Below are 21,859 nucleotides of genomic sequence, written 5' to 3'. Positions count from 1 at the left end.
AAAGTTACTAGTCTCAATCGAGATAGTAATAATATGTGCTTGTGGTGAAGTGCTGAGTTTCCGCTGGGCACTCCTGTAGGAAAGCTGAGGCATAACAGTCAGTCAGTTAGACCTTACTTAGAGGGCTTTTAACTCTGGCCAACAGACTACAAAGAGAGCTATGAAGAGAGACTGGATAGGCTAGGGTTGTTTGCCTTAAAGTAGAGAAGGCTGAGGGGGAACCAGATGTGGTATACGAAATTATGAAGGGCATAGGTAGGCTAGATAGGAAGAAATGTTTCCCCTTAGTGGAGGTGTCAAAGACCAGGGGGTATAGATTTAAGGTAGGGGGCAGGAGGTTTAGAGGAAAAAAATTTTAACCCAGAGGGTGGTTGGAATCTGGACACACTGCTTGAGGGGTTGGTAGAGGCAGGAACCCTCACATTTCAGAAGTATTTAAATGAGCACTTAAAACGTCATAGCATACAAGGCTGTGGGCCAAGTGCTGGAAAATGGGGTTAGAATATATAGGTGCTTGATGGCTGGCATGGACACGATGGACTGAAGGGCCTGTTTCTGTGCTGTATAACTCTATGACTCTATGACATGACTACAAACAAGCTAAACAGCGGAAACAACATATTATAGATAGAGATAAGCAATCCCACAACAAACAGATCAGATTAAAATTTTGCAGTCTTGCCACATCCAGCCATGAATGGTGGTGAACATTTAAACAACAGGAGAGGAGGCTAACTGTACGTCCGTATCCTCAATAATGCATGATCCCAGCACACCACTGCGAAAGCAAAGCTGAAGCATTTGCAACCAGCTTCAGCCCAAAGTGATGAATGCAAGGTCCACATTAGCCTTCTCCTGAGGTCTTCAGTAACACAAATGCCAGTCTTCAGCCAATTTTATTGATTTCACGTGGCAGAACATATCCAGGGATGGTGACAGACGTGTCTGGAACATTGGCTGTAAGCTATAATTCAGTAAGTATGAGTTTGCCGGGCCCGACTTTGGCACAAATCTCCAGATGTCAGTAAGAGTACTTGCAGGGTTGATTAGACCTTTGTTGTTTCTGGTGCCTAGATTAATGCCAAGTGATCCATCCTATTTTATTCCTATTTAACTTTTCTGTAACGATTTGATGTAATTGAATGGCTTGCAAGGTCATGAGTCAGTGGGTGGTTGCCCTAAACCAAACTGTGGTTGATCCCTGCCCTTTTCTTGTTGCAGTGGTACGATCCTGAGAGCTCGGTCCTGGCCAACGAGTGTTTTGCAGGTAAGTAATCCAGCAGTCTGGCATTCTTTGGAAGCAGGTTTTCTCCAGGTCTTGGTCTGTTTGGGCTTGCATGGTGGTGGGTGAAGGGTGGTTATGGGATGTTGTGAGAGGTTTATGGGAGGGGGTGAAGGGTTTATAAGATGAAGGGTTTATGGAATGGGTGAGGACTTTATGGATGGAGTGAGGAATTTATAGGGTTGATGGTAAAAGGTCCCTTGAAAGAACAGCCAGCACTCATATTTTCCTTCAATGGCGATGAAAGTCCAAGGAATTCCTCCTAATTTAATAGCTGCTTCCCAAAATCTTGGTGCTTTCTGAGAAACATAAATGGCCTGACCTGCAATCGGGTTTCATTCGTCACTGATAGGCTGGAGCAAATAGTAAACCTCCCAGTTTGTAATGATTGCAAATGCCCACTCTGAGAACAATACATTTCTTACATAAGAAGGTAAAGACTTCCATTGTGCGCTTCCCATCGGGAGGTCAGGCAAGTGGGGAGCTTATCTAATGCCAAAGCCAGTCCCTGTCTTAGAGACCTCTCAGTACTGGATTTGACCCAGTTCCATTCCATTTTCACCATTCCGCCTGTTTCTATTCACGCAGAACCATTCCTGTCGCTGCTGCTGGTCTTGTCACAGATGAACTTGACCCTTGATTTGCAGGTTAGTGTTGATCTACCTGATAATATTCTTTTATGTTGTTTCCATTATCAATGCAGCAATAAATACAAAGCTATTCCAAGATTGCTCTCCATTTTATGACTCAGGGCCAAATACAAGGGTCTCAGGGTTGCTCATCAGTTTGTGCTTGTTGCAGTTTTCATGTTGGAGAAATTTGCAGGCTGATTAACACACTGACAGGGAGATCTGAAGGAGTAACAATACCACCTCTAGTTGGCATGGTTGGCATTCAGATTTGTTGAAAATGACTGTGGGAGGGTGGTATGGTGTCACATCATATGCATCCCATCTAAATGCTCCTACTCCCAATTGTCAGGTGTCCAGGGCAGAGACCAAGGCACTAGGGATTTCCCATTTCTTCTCCCTGACACCCCTGGGGACTGGCAGACACAAAAAGGTCAGGGACCATGGAAAATAACTCCTCAACAGACTATCTGACTGTGAGGGTCACCATGGCTGACCTTGTCATGTGCAGTTTACAGGGAAGAGTCGATGGATAGTGACCAGAAGAGGGAATGTTAGTTGTTTTATCTCTCTCTAACCTGGGTGCTTTGCCGAATTGTAGGTCCTTCTACTCTATTATAATTATGATGTTTATAAGATTGTTATGTTTTGGGAATGTGTCTTTAATTGAAGGTAAAATGAAGGGGGTCATGTGACCTGTTCTGAAGTCTGCCTGACAGCAAGCCTGAATGATTTGATTGTTAAAGAATATAAGGATCCCAGATTGTTTTACTGGGAAGAAGGTGCAAGGTGTTTACACTTGGAGTTAATGGTAGCAGCCTGTGTGCTAAAGTGGATAGCACTGAGTGTCCAAAGCCCCAGAAAAGTGCTGAGAATGTTGTGTTGTAAACAGTTGTGCTTTAAACTGTCAAATTACTTTCAAGATGAGGGGAAGGTGGGACCTGTACAAGCAGGACGGTCTACATCTGAACCAGAGACAGACTAACATTCTTGTGGGCGGGTTTGCAACTGCTGTTGGGAGGAGTTTAAACTAATTCGACAGGGAGAGGGGACACAGAATGTTAGCAGAATAGGGACACATCATAATACAGTAAAACAATCAAGTCAGAGGGAGTACAGCTGCATTAAGTTTCATAGGAGTAAGGCAAGGCTGAATGGCCTCTACTTTAATGCCAGGAGTATTACACATAAAACGGATGAGTTAAGGGTGAGGATTAACACGTGGAATTGTGATATAGAAGCCATCACTGAGACGTGGTTGAGGGAGGGGCAGGATTGGCAGCTCAACATTCCAGGATATGGAATCTTCAAGCAAGACAGGGGAGGGGGTAAAAGAGGAGGAAGCATTGTATTATTAGTTAAGGAATCAGTTACTGCAGTAAGGAGAGATGATATCGTGGAGGGGGCATCGAATGAAGCTTTGTGGGTAGAGCTTAGGAATAAAAAAGGGGCAGCCACATTGTTAGGTCTTTATTATAGACCCCCAGATAGTCAGCGGGAAAGTGAGGAGCAAATATGTGCACAATTTGCAGATGTGTGTAAAAACAATAACAATAGGGTAATTATATTAGGTGATTTCAACTTTCCCAGCATTAATAGTGTTAAGGGCTTGGATGGAGTGGCTTGAAATGTGTACAGGAGAACTTTTTAGGTCAATATGTAGAGGGTCCAACAAGGGACGGCACAGTGCTGGACCTAATTCTGGGGAATGAAGCCGGACAGGTGGCTGAGGTGATGGTGGGGGAGCACTTTAGTGATAGCGACCACAAGATGGTACAATTTAAGTTTGTTATGGACAAAGAAATAGACAAGTTGCAAAAATATGTTTTGGATTGGGGGAGAGCGGATTTTCGTAAAATAAGGCAGGATCTGGTCAAGGTAGACACGGAACAGCTACTTGTGGAAAAATCTATAGAGGAGCAGTGGATGGTCGTTCAAAAAGGAAATGGGGAGGGTACAGTCTCATTATGTTCCTTCTAGGGTGATAGGAAGGAGTAACAAGCCCAGAGAACCATGGATGACCAGAGATATTCAGGATATGATGAGAAGGAAAAGAGAGGCTTTTATCAGGTACAAGGGAAGCAAATCAGTGGAGGCATTAGTGGACCACAGAAAGTGCAGGGTGGAGCTTAAGAAATCAATTAGGAGAGCAAAGAGGGGATATGAGAAAGCTCTGGCTGGTAAAAGTAGGGAAAATCCCAAGATATTCTATAAGTATACCAATGGAAAGAGGATAACCAGAGAAAGAATAGGGCCCAATGGGGCAATCAATGGGTGGAGCCAGAGGACACCGGTAGAATGTTGAACAAATACTTCACATCCGCCTTCACCCAAGAGAAGGAGGATGAAGGTATCGAACTCGGAGTGAGAGTGCGAGGTTCTTGAGCAAATTGATATAGGGAGTGACAAGGTATTGGAGGTGTTGGCAGGCTTAAAAGTGGACAAATCTCCAGGTCTAGATGATTTGTGTCCCAGACTGCTGAGGGAGGCAAGGGAGAAGATCACAGGGACTCTGATCCAAATTTTTAATTCCTCTCTGATCACGGGGGAGGTGCCAACGGACTGGAGAACAGCTAATGTGGTTCCGCTTTTTAAGAAGGGTTGTAGAGATAAGCCAGGGAACTACAGGCCAGTGAGTCTCATGTCAGTGGTAGGGAAACTATTGGAGAAAATTCTGAAGTAGAGAATCTATTATCTCCAATTGGAGAGGCAAGGTTTGATCAGGGATAGTCAGCATAGTTTTGTCAGAGGGAGGTCATGCCTAACAAATTTGATGGAATTTTTTGAGGAGGTGACCAGGTGTGTAGATGAGGGTAGTGCAGTTGATGTAGTTTATACGGATTTCAGCAAAGCCTTTGACAAGGTCCCACATGGGAGACTTATGAAGAAGGCAAATGCACATGGGATACAGGGCAATTTGATAAGGTGGATTCAAAATTGGCTTAGTTGTAGGAGACAGAGGGTGATGACAGAAGGCTGCTTTAGTGACTGGAAGCCAGTGTCCAGTGGCATACCACAGGGATCTGTGCTGGGTCCCCTATTATCCGTCATTTATATAAACGACATAGATGACTATGTGGGGGGGTAGGATTAGTAAGTTTGCGGATGACACAAAGATTGGCCAGGTGGTTAACAGTGAGGTTAAGCGTCTTGGGCTACAGGAAGATATAGACGAGATGGTCAAATGGGCAGATAAGTGGCAGATGGAATTTAACCCTGAAAATTGTGAGGTGATACATTTTGGAAGGAGTAATTTGACAAGGAAGTATTCAATGAATGGCATGGCACTAGGAAGTTCTGAGGAACAAAGGGACCTTGGCGTGCGTGTCCATAGATCTTGGAGGGGCATGTTAGTGGGGTGGTGAAAAAGGCACATGGGACACTTGCCTTTATCAATCGAGGCATAGATTACAAAGTAGGGAAATCATGATGGAGTTGTGTAGAACCTTGGTGAGGCCATAGCTGGAGTACTGTGTGCAGTTCTGGTCGCCACATTACAGGAAGGATGTGATTGTACTGGACGGGGTGCAGAGGAGATTCACCAGGATGTTGCCTGGGATGAAACATTTAAGTTATGAAGAGAGGTTGGATAGACTTGGATTGTTTTCGTTGAAGCAGAGAAGACTAGGAGTGACCTGATCGAGATGTATAAGATTATGAGGGGCATGGACAGGGTGGATAGGGAGCAGCTATTCCCCTTAGTTGAAGGGTCAGTCATGAGGGGGCATAAGTTCAAGGTGAGGGGCAGGAAGTTTAGGGGGATGTGAGGAAAAGCTTTTTTACCCAGAGGGTGGTGATGGTCTGGAATGCACTGCCTGGGAGGGTGGTGGAGGTGGGTTGCCTCACATCCTTTAAAAAGTACCTGGATGAGCAATTGGCACATCGTAACATTCAAGGCTATGGGCCAAGTGCTGGTAAATGGGATTAGGTAGGTAGGTCAGGTGTTTCTCACATGTCGGTGCAGACTCAATGGGCCAAAGGGCCTCTTCTGCACTGTGTGATTCTGTGATTCTGAGTTGTGGCCTCAAGGTTAGATAATCAGTATTTCTACCTGGATACAAGGACCACGTGATTCACATTGCCAAGGAAATTGTTTTGAGAGGGAAAAGGTTTCTAAGATATCCCTGAAACTCACAGACAAGTTAGTCTGCTAGGATCCAGGAGAGAGAGCAGGCAAAGGCAGCAAGACAATGTGGTTCACTGTGCAGGAATGCGATGGGAGCTTGCACTCGAATTGAAAAGACTGAATTCATATGAAGAGTTAAAATGAGGCTGATAGATTTGCCTGGCTTGTGCCAGAGGAAGAATCTCCAGGGCAGAAACTTCACTTGAAAGACAGTTCTGAGATTAAAAGTTCCCAGGCTGAGAGGGGTAAAGAACAGAAGTAAACCCTCGGGAATTAAGAATCACCTTGGACTAATTCTGGTAGAGTTGAATGTCTACTTAAAGGACAGTATAAAACATATCTTTGAAGTATGTTTTCAGCTGTGCTAAAAGGAAAAAGGGAAATGCTCTGTTTTGTGCTTTAATATATAAGTTGCCTATATTGAGGGTGATTAGTGACAGTGCTTATTGTCTTCTTACAGTAAAAGTCTTAAAACGTGAAATCTTGTTGTGTCATCCTTTCTGCTATTGACTGGATGTTTGTATTTCTTCTTAAAAGTTATCGGTCTTTAAGAGACCGTAGCAACCCCCACTTTGGTTGGGACCAGCTAATTCAGCAGGAACCAGTAAACTAAATTGGGACTTCTGACCTGTGTGACTTAGTTACATAGTAGCTTTGCCAGGTGAGCCACTGGGGCAGGTGACAACAGGAGGTCACGGCAATTACACATATTCATCTTTCAACCAACGTCACCAAATAGATTAACTGGTCATTTATCTTGTTGCTGTTTGCGGGACCTTGCTGACTATACTTCAGAAGTTCTTCATTGGCTGTGAATCCCTTTGCAGTACTCTGGATTTCTGAAAGATGCAAGTATTTGTTGGATTTATAAAGGAAAAAGTGACTATTGCAGAGGCTGAGTCAGAATGCTGACTGAGAATAGCTGGAACTCAGCATGAGTGTCATGTTTCCAAATTTGTTGATGATACAAAGCGAGGTGAGAACGTAAGCTGTGAGGAGGACACAGAGACTGCAAAGGGGTAAAGATAGTGTTATGGACCGTGATGGGAGGATGTGGCAGGTCTGCAGTCTTGCCACTCTCAGTCGTAAATGGTGGTGGACAATTAAACAATTCACTGGAGGAGGAGGCTCCACAAATATCCCCATCCTCAATGATGGGGGAGCCAAGCACATCAGTGCAAAAGATAAGGCATTTGCAACAGTCTTCGGCCAGAAGTGCCGAGTGGATGACCCATCTTGGCCTCCTCTGGAGGTCCCCAACATCACAGATGCCAGTCTTCAGCCAACCCGATTCACTCCCTTGATATTAATAAACTGCTGAAGGCACTGGATACTGCAAAAGCGCATGGGCCCTGACAACATTCCAGCAATAGTACTGAATTGACGTCCCTAGCTAAGCTGTTCCAGTACAGCTACAACACTGACAGATTTCCTTCCCTAAGGGACATTAGTGAACCAGATGGGCTTTTACAACAATCGACAATGGTTTCATGGTCATTATCAGACTTTTAATTCCAGATTTTTATTGAATTCAGCCCAGCGACAATACCACTACGCCACCACCTCCCCTCCCCTCTCCTCACCTTGCGTGTACTAGAAGCCACATACATTCATACACAGGGCCCTGTTCTTTGCAGACAGAAGGAACATGTACCATACATTGCACCTGTTTCAGCTAAACAGAATAATGACAGCCAATCGCTGACTCATTCCTCAGGGCAATACCTTGACCAACCAGGGTCAAGCTACCTGGTTTCAATTCTAAACAATGCTGGCAGTTAACTGTCAGTGGAGCATTCTCCACTTGCCAACCAATCAGCACTCTCTTCACATACAGTATAAATTGTTGTTTTCTCCTTTATATTGGTATTCTTGAGAGTGTCCTGATGAGTGCAAGATGAATAGCTTAGACATGTCACTTTTCATCAGCAAAACAAAAAATTCGCCCACTTCTCCACAGGCTGCAACAATGTTTTAAAATTTTAATTCACGTACCAAAATGGCCAGACCATTACCTTTGATTCTGCTGTACCCAGCATAAAAACACTTCAACCAGGCTTCTTCCAATAAACACAAAATAATTGATTTATTATAAAACAAACTTCTTTTTTCAAGACAAGTGGCAAAATTGGTTAATGTACAATTTGTAATTTGGAAGTGTAATGATTTCCCCTTTTTTATAAAACAGATATCCCAACTCATACACTCACACAAATACAAAACAGGACCAAACAAACACGGTCTCTGCAGAGGCTGGAGTATGGTCACAGTAGATCTGGAAGGCCTTTCAGATGGATCCTTGGTGACACGCTGTCTTTGATAACTTCCTTGTCACAATTTGCGGATTTTTTAGTACAGATGAGTTTTCTGATGAGAGTTTTCTGACTGAGGGTTAACTCACTCCGGGCCTCATGTAAAGCCAATTATGGCCCTCCCAGCGTGAAATGCAAATGGCAGCGCTCAGCACTGCCTGTGCGGGCAGGGGAGGAGGGCAAGCACGAACTTTACGCAGAGCTGCCTCAGGGAGATGAGCAGTTTTCAAAAAAAAAATAAAGATTTTAAATATGTTATAAAACATGCCCCCTCTGTCACATGAGCAGGGATAAATTAATTGTAAAATGTGTTATTTTATTCTTATTTGCTGTTGGAAACCTCATCCTGTCAGGATGAATTTATGGAAGAGGCATATATACTCTTGAAGGGTGGATAAAATCTGTTTAAGTGTCATGATCTGGAGTTATTTAAATCTTCAGACTTCTTAAAAGGAAAAAGAAGTGGACTGCAGCTTTCAGATGGAGTGAAAAAGAAGACACCCATGGCTGGAGTGCTTTGATTGACAGGCCATCTGGTGTGGCTTTGAAAAAAATAGATATCCATTCCTGCAGTTTCAGTAAACTTCATTGTTGATTTTTCCCAAGGGTTGACATTATAGCTGAGCCCATTATGAATGTTTGGCTGAGTTTCAAAAGCTCCAAACCCACTTATCTCAGTGGGGAGCTGAGTTTACATTTTGGTTAATAGTTTTTAAGAGACTGTTGAAATGTTAGCTGTCTTTGATGTGATTAGTGAACAGAAGTTTGTTTTATTTTACAACTGATTGACCACTTGAAGGGATTTAAAATTTTTGAATGGGTTTCATGAATGAGAGGTTTTATCGGTATCAAATACCATATGAGTAAGAGCTCACTTAGATTGTTAGAAGTTATTTTTTTTTCATCTTTGCATAGCTCCTGGGATCTGCCCATAGTGAATACTGGGTGAGTGGCTATGGAGGTAGCATGGGGGTTATGAGGGGGCATGTGGGTTGAGTGTGGGTTGGCTAAGGGATGAGGGCTTGGGAGCCTAACAACCTTTTTCACAAATGGGCTGAAGTGTCAGAGAACTGAGGCGGACCTTCTAACCAGCCCATCTCAGCACTCACTTGCCTATGGGGGTGCGGGCAAACTCAATCATGCTGTTCCACCCACCGGAGCAAAAACCATGCATGTAGGGGTCGTTTCCATGGAGATGGGTCTTCCAACAGGCAGGAGATTTCCCAATTCAAGCTTCTCCTCTTAATGGCGAAAATCCAGCTCCAAGTATCAGTATCAAGCACTCCTGGGTCGGGTATAACCCAGGATAGATGTAAGGTAAATGTATTCCACTCCAATAATGTATGTCAGTCTCATAAGTGCTCACTGTCGTTTCCAACTTCAGACTGTGGTGTTCTTTCTGAGCAAAACTGCAGGCTTATTGATAATTGATGTTAGCTAAGAACTGGACTAAGATTGACAAATGCATTTTGTTACAGTGCACATAGCTGCATTAATCACACAGTGATGTTTCTGTTTGGGTTATTTTTCAGAACAGTAGTTTCCTGGATGAGAGCTGGCTGCTTCCAGTAAGTACTGATATTTTCTGCCTTAGATATGTAATTAGAGGGAGTGGCAACAACTTGATTCTTGCATCTGTCATTTACTGAAGGAGAGACTATTTACATAGAATTACATAGCATTTACAGCACAGAAACAGGTCATTCAGCCCAACAGGTCTGTCATAGCAGTTATGCTCTGCGCAAACTTCCTCCTAACCCCATCAACATATCCTATTCCTTTCTCCTTCATGTGTTTAACCAACTTCACCTGAAATGATCTGTGTTATTCACCTCAACCACGTACTCTCTGGGTAAAAAAGCTTTCTCCTGAATTCCCTATTGGACTTATTAGTGACTACTTTATATTTATGGCCCCTAGTTCTGGTCTGACCCGCAAATGGAATCATCTCCTTTACATTCACCTTATTAAACCCCTTCATAAGTTTAAAGACCTCTATCAGGTTACCCCTTATCTTCTCTTTTCTAAAAAAAATGCCCAGCCTGTACACTCTATCCTACTAGTGATAAAATGTCAGTTCTCATATAACTGTAAATCTTTTATATGTCTTCTCCAATGCCTTTGTTACCTCTTCTACAGCCTTCTTTTAATTATGGTATTCAGAACTGTTTATTGTATTGGTGTAATAATTTTATTGTTCCTAATCTTCCCTTCTTTCTTGAAGTTGCTCAGTCTTACTGGGTTACAGGTCCACAATCACCAGTGCAGCCCAAGTTGGTATTTTTCATCTAGAAGCTTAGATTGTATCAGCAGGCTATTTAACCATGGAAGTATCACAACCCAGCCTGATCGTGTCTTAAGGCAATGTCCAAATGCATGCAATTTCCAGTAGCAGTCACTATATAATGATAGGAGCAAAGATTGCTTAACCAAGAACCTATGTAGGTCAGCAATCACAGTAGTGATGAACGTACTGGACTTGGTGCAAATTAAGACATTGGCGGTAGAGTTTCACATGACCTCTAGTTTACGTAGGGGTGGGTGAGATGCCAGCCAGAAGTGCTTTGAAATAGTCAAGTCTAGAGGTAACAAAGGCATGAACGTGGCTTTTGGCAGCAGAGGAGTTGAGGCTCAGTGATATCAGGGAAGTGAAAAAAATAAAACCACTGTCAAGTCAGAAACAGCTTTGTCACTGGAATTTTAACTCCCCACTGCTCAAGTAGGTAATTAATGGGATTTAATTAAAATCAAACATTTTAAAATATCTTAATTCTGAGCTCCCTGTTTTCTGTTTCTCCTTCAATGCTCTCTCCATCCTTTGCTGTTTAACTATAACCTTGTTTTAGTATTACTTTATTAGACATTATGGAAGGTAGTTAGATAAAGAGATTGAGGGATAGGATGAGGTAGGAACAAATTTGTTGGACATACTTCCCTTTTCTTGTTCCTTTAAGATATTATGTAGTTATCTTTTCTATAACTTTAGGTTGAGCTTCATTTCGATTTGATTGGACCATGTGCTTCTTTTTATATTAGTGGTGTCCTGAAAGGGACATTTTTACTGATTCTCGTATGGTGTCCCTGGGGCAACTTGGTGCTCTCCTTATTAGCTTATCAAAATAGGCTTAATGCACAAGATCTTTCAAATCTTCTGATCAGTTTCTTCTTCACACTGCTATAACTCTTTTTGACCCATGGCTGGAACAATGAGGGTACTCTGCACTGTTGTCCACTTCCTCAGTGAGATGGCTAACACATATGTTTTTACACAGGTGTGTGAAACATATGACACAGTCCCCTGTCGGGAGCTGGGAATGGTGCTCAGGTAAGATCCAACTGCCTCGCATTAGAAATATCAGCAACAAAATTAAATTAGTTGGCTTGGATATTTTCCAAGGAACTACCTGCAATGTGAATACTGTTAATGTGTCATGGTATCAACGTTTGCTCCCCTCGCTGCCATTTTTCCTGCAGGGTTACCGGTTTTTATTTTTGCAGGGGTACCTTTCCATGAGCTCTGTCAGACTTTGGTACCTCACATTACTGGTTATTGTGAGCCTGGATGGGAAGTTTGAGGTCCCGTGTACTCACTGAACCCACTTTGTCTGATATACAGAACCTGCATATTCAGTTTCCCAGCCTCACCCAAAAAATGAGATTCTGTGTTACATAGAATTTGCAACAAAGCCAAAGGCCATTCAGCCCAACTGATCTATGCAAGTGTTTATACTCCACACAAACTTCCCCTCACTCCTCTTCATTTAACTCTTTTAAAATGTCCTATTCATCCACATGTACTGATCCACTTTTCCCTGAAATACATCAATGCTATTCATTTCAATCACTCCATATAGTAGCAATTTCTAACCACATTCTGGGTGACATTTCTCCTGAATTCCTAATTGGATTTATTAATAATTTTCTTAAATTAGTGACCAGTTTTTGTCTCCCTCACAAGTGGAAACATATTTTCTACGTCTGCCCTATTAAATCCCTTCATAATTTTAAGACTTATATTAGGTCACCTATTTGCCTTTTCTAGAAAAAACAGCCCCAGCCGTTTCCTCACCCTTTCCAACATCAAAAACTGATATCCATATTGCTCTTTTAACATGGTAAAATGTCTTAAGGTGCTTCATGGGAGCATTATCAAACAAAACTTCATACCAAGCCACATGAGGAGATGTTAGGGCTGATGACCAAAGCTTGGTCAGAAGTTGGTTTTAAGGAAATTCTTAAAGGAGGCCAGAGAGAAAGAGAGGTTTGGGGAGGGCAGTTCCAGAGCTTGGGGTCTTGCAGCTGAAGGCACAGCTTCCAATGGATGAAGTGATTAAAATTTGGGATGCTCAAGAGGCCATTATTAGAGGAGCGCAGATATCACGAAAGGCTGGAGGGTTTACAAAGATAGCGACCACGGAAGGATTTGAAAACAAGGATGAGCATTTTAAAATTTAGGTGTTGTTTAACTGGAAGCCAACATAGGTCATCGAGCACGTTGGTGCAAGTTAGGACACGGACAGCAGAGTTTTGGGTGACATCATGTTTATGAAAGGTAGAATGTGGGAGTTTGGCCAGAAGCGTGTTGGAATAGTCAAGGCTGGGGATAATAAAAGCATGGATGAGGGTTTCGGCAGCAGATGGTCAGAGGCAGGGACTGAGTTGGCCAACGTTATAGAGGAAGAAATAGTCTTAGTTATGGTGTGGATGGTGGTTGAAGCTGATGTCAGGAACAATATGACAACAAGACTATGAACAGTCTGTTTCATATTTGGATGGATGTCAGGGAGAGGGATGGAGTTGGTAGCTAGGGAACAATTTTTTGCTGGGAACTGAAGACAATGCCTTAAGTCTTCCCAATATTTAGTTAGAGGAAATTTCTGCTTCTCCATGTTGGACAAGCAGTCTGATAAGAAAAGTGTTCCATTCCCAAGATGAACGCTCACTCACCCTGCTGAAAAAAAAAATGCAAAAAATTCTTCCGTTGTTATCCAGGAGATAAACTCACCAGTTCAAAAGTTGACAGCCGTAGCCAAGCTAGACATCATCAAGGTAGACATTGCTCTGTCACAGGAAATGCAGGTCACACATTTCGTGGCAGCCAAATTGCGTATATATTCTCTCTTGTGATTCTTCTTAGAGGGTGGAATTTAATTCACCCACCCCTGCTGGAACTGGGGTGAAGGCAAAGACCAGATGGGAAGGTGCAGAGTAGAGAGTCCGCTGCCTTCCTGACTCCCCCCCAGTTAAGTCTGAGACAGGAATGTTGAGGAGAGCCTTCCCTCCCCAAAAAAGTTTGGTCAAAGAGGTAGGTTTTAAGGATCATCTTAAAGGAGGCCAGAGAGAAAGAGAGGTTTAGTGGGGAAAACACCAGAGCTTGGGATCTGGCAGCTGGACATACAGCTTCCAATGGTGGAATGATTAATGTCTGGGATGCTCAATATTGGAGGAGCACAGATTCATGAAGGGCTGGAGGGATTACAGAGATAGCGATCATGGAAGGATTTGAAAACAAGGATGAGCGTTTTAAAATCGAGGCATTCCATGGCTGCCAATTAATGATCACTTAAGAGCTTCATTCTGCCACCACAGTGGGGGATGGTGGGGGGGAGGCCCCATACATGAGGAGGCTGCAATGTATACCCTGAAGAGCCTTCCCATTGAGACAGCCCGTCTCTGCCCTCTACAATGATTCCAACCCCCTCCATACCGCCTGCCTGACTAGCCCCAGCAACTCCACCCACTCACACCTTTTCTGGAGTGTCCGCCATCTTTGCTACCCCAAGGCCTGCTGCTGTCGCAGCCATGGCCACCAATTCTAATGGCACTGCTGGGACTGAAGAGCTGCTGGCCCTCTGATTGGCTGGCAGTTCTTGGAGGCCGGATCTTCATATTTAAAGATACAGGAACCCTAACGGCAGGTGGTTAACTGCCTGATTGATAATTAAACCTGTTAGGACTTCAGAAAATCGCCATGGTGGAGTTGCGTCAAGCTTTCTGGCTGGTTGTTGAGATCATAAGAACATAAGAACTTGGAGCAGGAGTAGGCAATTCAGCCCCTCGAGCCATTCAATATGATCATGGCTGATCTCATTTTGGCCTCAACCCCAATTTCCCGCCCTCTCCCCATAACCTTTCAACCCGTTACTAAATAAAAATCTTTCTATCTCCCCCTTAAATTTATTCAGCATTCCGGCATCCACTGCACACTGAGGTAGTGAATTCCACAGATTCATGAATCTTTGAGAAAAGTAATTCCTCCTCATCTCTGATTTAAATCTACCACCCCTTACCCTAAAACTATGGCCTCTCGTTCTAGAATGCCTCACAAGGGGAAACATCCGCTCCACATCTACTTTGTCTATCCCCTTTAACATCTTATATACCTCAATTAGATCTCCTCTCATCCTTCTGAACTCTAGCCAGTATAGGCCTAAACTGCTCAATCTCTTCTCATAAGACAAGCCCCGCATCTCTGGAATCAATCTAGTGAACCTCCCCTGGACTGCTTCCGATGCAACTACATCCTTCCTCAAGTAAGGGGACCAAAGCTGTGCACAGTACTCCAGGTGCGGTCTCACCTGCAACAACGCTTCTCTATTTTTATACTCTATTCCTTTAGCAATAAATGCCAAATTTCCACTTGCCTTCCTTATTACTTGCTGTACCTGCATACTAGCTTTCAGTGATTCATGCACGAGGATACCCAGATCCATCTGCACTGAAGCATTCTGAAGTTTCTCTCCATTTACATAAGTCGCCTTTTTATTTTTCCTACCAAAATGGATAACCTCACACTTATCCACGTTAAACTCCATCTGCCAAATTTTGGCCCATTCACCCAACCTCTCTATATCCATTTGTAAATTTCTTATTTCTTCGTTGCAACTTACTTTCCCACATGTTTTGGTGTCATCTGCAAATTTAACTATAGTACCTTCTATCCCTGAATCCAAGTCATTAACATAGATTGTAAATAGTTGGGACACAAGGACTGAACCCTGTGGCTTGCCATCCAGAAAAAGACCCATTTATCACGACTCTGCTTTCTGTTGGTTAGCCAATCCTCTATCCAAGCTAATATATTATCTTGTGTATTAATCTTTTGTGCGGCACCTTATCAAAGACCTTCTGGAAGTCCTGATACACTATGTCTACAGGATCCCCATTATCCACTTTGCTTGTCATATCTTCAAAGAACTCTAGTAAGTTAGTCAAGCATGATTTACTCTTCATAAAACCATGCTGACACCGATGGATTGCATTTTGATCACTACCACAGCCATTAAATTCAGTTGCCTGGCCTTTGCCTTCACCAGTGCCCAGCCGGTTCCAGTGCAAGAAAATATAGAGTGGTGATTCTAGACCGTGACTCTACATGTTTATGCCACATGTTTAAACTACTTTGTGATCTGGATCCTTCCAAAGGCATCTTGCAATGGGATGTTAAGCAGTAAATTTACAAACTTGCTGACAGCTGGTCTTTTCTTTCAGATATACTGACAGGCGTATTTTTGTATCGGAGGTGATTCCAGGAAGTCAAGCTGAAGCTGATGAATGTGTTCAGGCTGGAGACATTATTGATGGAATTAATGGGATTTGCTTGAGGAATGCTCAAAGAGGAGAGGTAAAATGCCAGCGTGCTCATTGGCAAAGAATTGGCAGCTCTTGTCTGTGCTGGCTGTCTGCAAGAGCAACTCACCTAGCTTTTTCCTTGTGTTGCCTTTGCTTCTTTTGCTATTCACCTTAAATTGATATTCTCTGGTTTTTGACCATTCTGTCAATGGGATCGGTTTCTCCCTATCTACTCCATTCAGACCCCTTATGATTTTGAACACTTTCATTGGATTTCCTCTCAACTGCCTCTTCCCTAAGGAAAACAGCCCCAACTTTGCCAATCTAAGCATGTAACTGAGGTGTCTCATCCCCAGAACAATTCTCGTGGATCTTTTCTCTAATGCCTTCACATTCTTCCTAAAATGTGTTGCCCAGAATTATACACAAAAGTCCAGTTAAGATTGAATCAGTGTTTTATAAAGATTCACCACAGCTTCCTTGCTTTTGTACTCTATGCCTCCGTTTATATATTCCAGGATTTCATATACCTTATGAAACACTTTCTCAACTTGCCCTGCCACCTTCAGTGATTTGTGTACATGTACCCCCCAGGACCTTCTACTCCTGCACCCCTTTTATTTTATATTGCCTTTCCCCATTCTTCCTACCAAAATGTAACACGAGACATTCTCTGAATTAAATTTCACCTGCCAGCTGTCTACCCATTCCAGCAACCATCCTCCTCACAGTTCATAATACCTCCAAGTTTTGTGTCATCTGCAAACTTTGAAATTGTGCCCTGCACACTCAAGTCTAGATCATTAATATAGATCATAGAATATAGATTCCCTGGGGAATACCAACATATACAATCCTCCAGTCTGAAAATCAACTGTTCACCCTCTGTTTCTTGTCACTCAGCCAACTTAATATCCATGCTTTCACTGTTCTTTTTATTCCATGGTTTCAACTTTTCTGACCAGCCTTTTATGTGACACTTTATCAAATGCCTTTTGGAAGTCCATGTACACCACATCAAAACATTTACCTCATCAGCTCTGTTACCTCATCAAAAAAAATGCAAATCAGATTAGTTAAACATGATTTGCTCTTAACAAACCCATGCTGGCTTTCCTAAATTAAACCACATTTGTTCAGGGGACTGTTAATTTTGGATCAGATCGTGTTTCCAAAAAGCTTTCCCACCACTGATGTTAAACTGACTGGCTTTAAGTCTTTGGGCTTACCCTGCACCCTTTTTTTGAACAAGTGTGTAACATTTACAATTCTCCAGTCCTCCGACTGGAGATTGGAAGATTATGGCCAGTGCAGATTTCTGCCCTTACTTCCCTCAGTGGCATTGGGTGATCTGGACATGGTGAGAGTTACTCCGCCTCTTGGAGTGGTCTCATCAATTTCCCTACCCACTAGGATATTCATCTGTTTCTCTTTTTTGGGATTCCTATTAGTTTCTCCCGCCACTGAGTGCTAGCATAATTGTCTTTATTCATTGGGTTACTTACATCAGTTCCCCTACCTGCTGCGGTAGTCTCATTATTTTCTCTGCTGCCTGGGATGAAATGTTCATTGTAGAGTTTGTGATGTTTGACGTTTGTTTACTGACAGTGTTGCCATTAATGCTGAGGAGTGTGATGCCATGCTTTGGGGCATTAATACACAGCTCCATGTAGCTGTGATGACTGAGCGACATCACCAATTATGCAAATTACAGATGAACTTTTCTCCCCCAATCCTAGTGCTGTTCCACAATTTGCTGTTAGCGTATCATAAAAAGTCACATTTATCATCAAGAATTAGATCCAAGGTGCTCACCCTCCAACCTGTCCTGGTCCCCCATGCCCCCACCCCCACCCCTCTCTTCCTCCATCTCCCTTTGTGGCTCTATCAGTTAATGCAGATGTTGTACTGAGCCATGGGAATCAGGAAAGTCCTGGATTTAATTCCTGGTGAGTTAGGTAGAGACATTACAATGCATCTTAGCAGCTCTGGGGAAAATCAGTCACTCCTGTAGACTTTTTGGTGAGGAGAGAGAGGGTCAGTATCTGGCTATGATGCCGTCAATGCACTGAATTTCAGAAAGGATATATTGCCTTTGGAGGGGTTACACTGCCGATTCACCAGAATGACAGTGGGGCTCAGAGGAGTAATTGTCAGAACAGGTATAACAGCATAAACTTGGCTTGTATTCCCTTGAGTATAAAAGTTGAGCGGTGACCTGATTATCATGTTTGATATGTTAAGACAATTTGGTGAAGCAAATACGGATAAACTATTGCCTTGATGGTAGAATCAAGAGAAAGGGAACAATCGTAAAATTAGAACTGGATCATTTAGAATGAAATCAGGAGCAATTTTTCACACAGAGGGCAATGGAAACCTCAAATTCACTCCCTCAAAAGTGGATGCTGGGGGTTAGTTCAGGCTTTCAAGACTAAGATTGATAGGTTTTTATTAGGTAAGTGTATCAAAGGATATGGAGCAAAGATGCTGAAAGGGAGTTGTGGTACAAATCATCAATGATCTAACTGAATGGCAAAATAAGCTTGAGGGGCTATGCTTACTGTTCAGTAATCAAGAATGGTCAATTTTGGAGACGTATCAGAGGGTTGCAATATCCTACGGAGCAAAGGAAACCACTAACAAAAGAAGGATAAGGAAAAGGAAATTTGAAACATGAGGAAAAAGAATCCTGATTTTCTCACCCTTGGCTTTTCCTTCTGTTACATTGTGATTGATCCAGGCTCAAACAGTTTTACAGAAACTTCGAGGGAAACCATTAAGTTTTCACATGATTCGCTGGAAGTGGCACAATGGAACAGTATATAGACCCATGCTGCCTCATCTGCAACTGATGCAAAAAGAGATTCCCAACTTCCAGCTCCAATATGATAAATCAAATGAGGTGATGAAAGAAGACGGTTTGCGGGACGACAGGTGAGAAACTTGGCAGATGATAGACCTGTACCCTTACTTCTGCCCTTGATACCCTTGACCCCTGCAGCAATTTTAATCTCTGTGGCACACCTGGTGTATAGCCAGGCCGCTTAATTTACCCCAACCCCACCAAGATCTGGTTTGACCATCCATGGTAATATTGATCTCCTCTCCCCTTGCTTTAACTCAGGATCATCCTGGAAGGCAAGGAAAAGTCCAGCTCCTTAGCTTAGCAGCAGATTGCCAACTCCAACCTCCCCATCTTCAACAACAACATCAAATCTGAGGAGCTTAAGTGTTTCCTCTTGACAATTGAGATCACCCACTCAGTTGCCTCAACCGTGTAACTGCTCCCCAACCCAAACTACCCCCTAGCGTTGTGGCAAAAGATTGCAATTGGATAGGATGCCCTCTAAATAATTAGGGTGAACGCTACCCTGAGGGGAAATCAGCTGAAACTGGGTCACATCCTAAGCAGAATAATTGGTGTGCACTTGGGGTCAAACAGAAACCAACCAGAAAACATATAGCCTAAGTTTAATTGTAAACAAATACATTTAATTAGAAAGAAGCACAGTCCTGTGTTTGCTTTTGTCTATTAATTTTGCTGCTGAATAATAGACACGCAGAGAGATTTTAGTAATCACCTGATACAGAAGCAGTGCTTTAAATGTTAACATAACTAAACGCAATTGAATACTGAAATTTTGAGGACACAATGCTGAGGATCTTTTTTCTCCTGCAGATTGCTGTATTCACTCCGATACTTGGGCAAGGTGAACGTCGGAATGGTAACCAAAATTAGCAATGAGTTATCCAGACTTCACACTGGTAACATTGTGGTCATGGTGCTGAGCAAAGAACAGGGAATGTGCCATCAAACTTTCTTTGTTCATTTTCTTTGATCCACAAATTTAGCAAAACATTGAGAGCTTTGACTTTGGATTTTATGAACCAAATAAATTGAGATTGTCATTCAATAAATCTCAGCTACATCATTACAGTGCATCATAAATCTTGCCCTTTTTTCTGCCAGTGGCATCATCAGCTGATGTAGGTTTCAGGGAGAAGATCCTCATAGCAGCAGACAAGATTCAGTGTTTACAAATAATATTTCACAAAATGTAGCTTGCTGCAATCCGTAATCTGTACGGAATTGGTTAACAGTATCATAATGTCCTTAAGTGCTAAATGGGTTAATATTATAATCCATATATCACCTGCTGCCACAGCTTAATTTTCCTTTGTGTATCATGCTTTTAGTCTGCATTATTTCAGTGTTTTTTTTTTACATGGGTGACTGACTGTGGTAACACAAAGCATTGAGCAGTTTGCCAAAATAGGGCACACAGGAAATTAAGCCCACATGGCCTCAGTATTACTGTAAGTATATCAAGTATTGTGAGGGCTAAGCTTATTACTGTACACTAATTACTGCTTGAGTTAACAGTATAACCCACTTTCAGTACAGTACATGTTAAGCATATTACTGCACAGTGTAGTAGGTTCTCTGAGGTCTAACAGTATTAGTTTAACTTTACCTTAACTGATCTCTGTTATTACTGTAAACTATGACAGTGCTGTATGGGTTAGGGATATAGTGGCTGCAAATACAGCTTTGTGGTATCAAAGACCCTGAGAGGTGAGGGGCAGAAATAACTGACTGTAATTTGTTCTTACAGTATGGTGGAAAAGAAGTGCTGGATCAGGGCATCGAAAAGGTCCTGCAGCAAAACCTGCCATCACAGGTGAGATTACACACGGATTACCGTTCCATGATACAAAGTATGGGGCTGGTGGCACAATCTTCCTCTACCAGACCCAACTGTAATAACTTGAATTTATATCACATTTCTAGCATAGCAAATTAGAAGGACAAGGGTAACAAGTACATGGGTACATCTTCCCACAAAATTTCCTCCCAAATCACACACAAATTTGACTTGGAAATATATTACCGTTCCTTTACTATTCCTGGATTAAAACGCTGGCACTCCCTCCCCAGCCCTATGATTGTACCTACACCACATGGTCTGCAGTGGTTCCAGAAGAAGGTTCACAATAGCTTCTCAGGGTTAACCAGGGATGGTGATAAATGATGGCCTTGCCAGCAACACCCATATCCCGAGATGCATTTTTAAAAAATGGCCCAAGGTGCTTCACAGCAGGAAAAATAAGTGTGGCAGTGAATAGACTGAGAGCAGCTTTAGAGGTGTTATGGGAAGTATCTGAAGGTGGGGCTGAAATGAATGTGGAGAAGGTTTTTGAAAACTGGGAAAGATATAAGAAGATGCAGTAGAGGGCAGAAATGGCTCTGCTGCTGATAATGGATTGGAGGGGCAGCTATGCACAGTGGGCCAGAATCAGCGGCAGTGTGAGCTGGCATGTAGGGTGATGGTTGCAGAGCTAGGGTAAGGTAATGCCATGCAGAGAATTGTATTTGAAGACAAAAATCTTGAAGACAATATGTTACAAGATGATAAACCTATGGGGAACAACAGAAAGATGGGATAGCTGGATTTTTGGACAGGTTGGATTTCATGTAGAGTGGAGCTTGTTAGGTTGACTTCAGAGACTTTACTTTAATGCCACATTAATGTCAGATAATGTCCATCTGGAAGAGAAAGAACAAGTATCTCCTGCTGATCCTCAGTGGTACCACCATTGCCAAGTCTCTCACCACCAGGTTCCTTGGGGTCACCATTGACTAGAATATTAATTGCACCAAGAAGATCAGTATCATGACTACAAATGCATGGCAGAGGCAAGAGGTTGTCACCTACCTCCAAAAGTTTATTCACCATCAATAAGGCTCAAATTAGAAGCATGATGGAAAACTCACATAGATGGGTGCAACTGCAACAGTACTCAAGAGACTTGGCACAATCCCAGACAGAACAGTCTTCATAGTCAGTCATTGGAATACAATCACCTTCAAGTCAGACACCACCCTGTCCTGTGCTAATTGGATCCCAAGCCAGATGGTGAAGTATGAAACTAG

The 21,859-nt window shown here is 42.7% G+C and overlaps 1 protein-coding gene across 2 annotated transcripts in view; it reads left to right on the top strand.

Moving 5' to 3' along the window:
* Nucleotides 1-21,859, top strand: part of si:ch211-250n8.1 — a 94,548-nt gene that overhangs the window by 66,165 nt on the left and 6,524 nt on the right. The window contains exons 5-12 of one of the 2 annotated variants that reach the window (XM_041217128.1): nucleotides 1,222-1,267; nucleotides 1,871-1,929; nucleotides 9,882-9,917; nucleotides 11,622-11,674; nucleotides 15,841-15,973; nucleotides 18,665-18,858; nucleotides 19,604-19,634; nucleotides 20,541-20,606. In XM_041217128.1, coding sequence (XP_041073062.1) covers nucleotides 1,222-1,267; nucleotides 1,871-1,929; nucleotides 9,882-9,917; nucleotides 11,622-11,674; nucleotides 15,841-15,973; nucleotides 18,665-18,858; nucleotides 19,604-19,634; nucleotides 20,541-20,606 — 618 coding nt within the window. Of the gene's footprint in view, nucleotides 1-1,221; nucleotides 1,268-1,870; nucleotides 1,930-9,881; nucleotides 9,918-11,621; nucleotides 11,675-15,840; nucleotides 15,974-18,664; nucleotides 18,859-19,603; nucleotides 19,650-20,540; nucleotides 20,607-21,859 lie in introns of both variants that reach the window. The other variant, XM_041217127.1, reaches the window with a different exon arrangement.

This window comes from Carcharodon carcharias, chromosome 22 (genome assembly GCF_017639515.1).
Source record: "Carcharodon carcharias isolate sCarCar2 chromosome 22, sCarCar2.pri, whole genome shotgun sequence".
Lineage (NCBI taxonomy): Eukaryota > Metazoa > Chordata > Chondrichthyes > Lamniformes > Lamnidae > Carcharodon > Carcharodon carcharias.
Note: the sequence above shows the minus strand (reverse complement) of the source record. Positions and strands in the feature narration are given on the sequence as shown.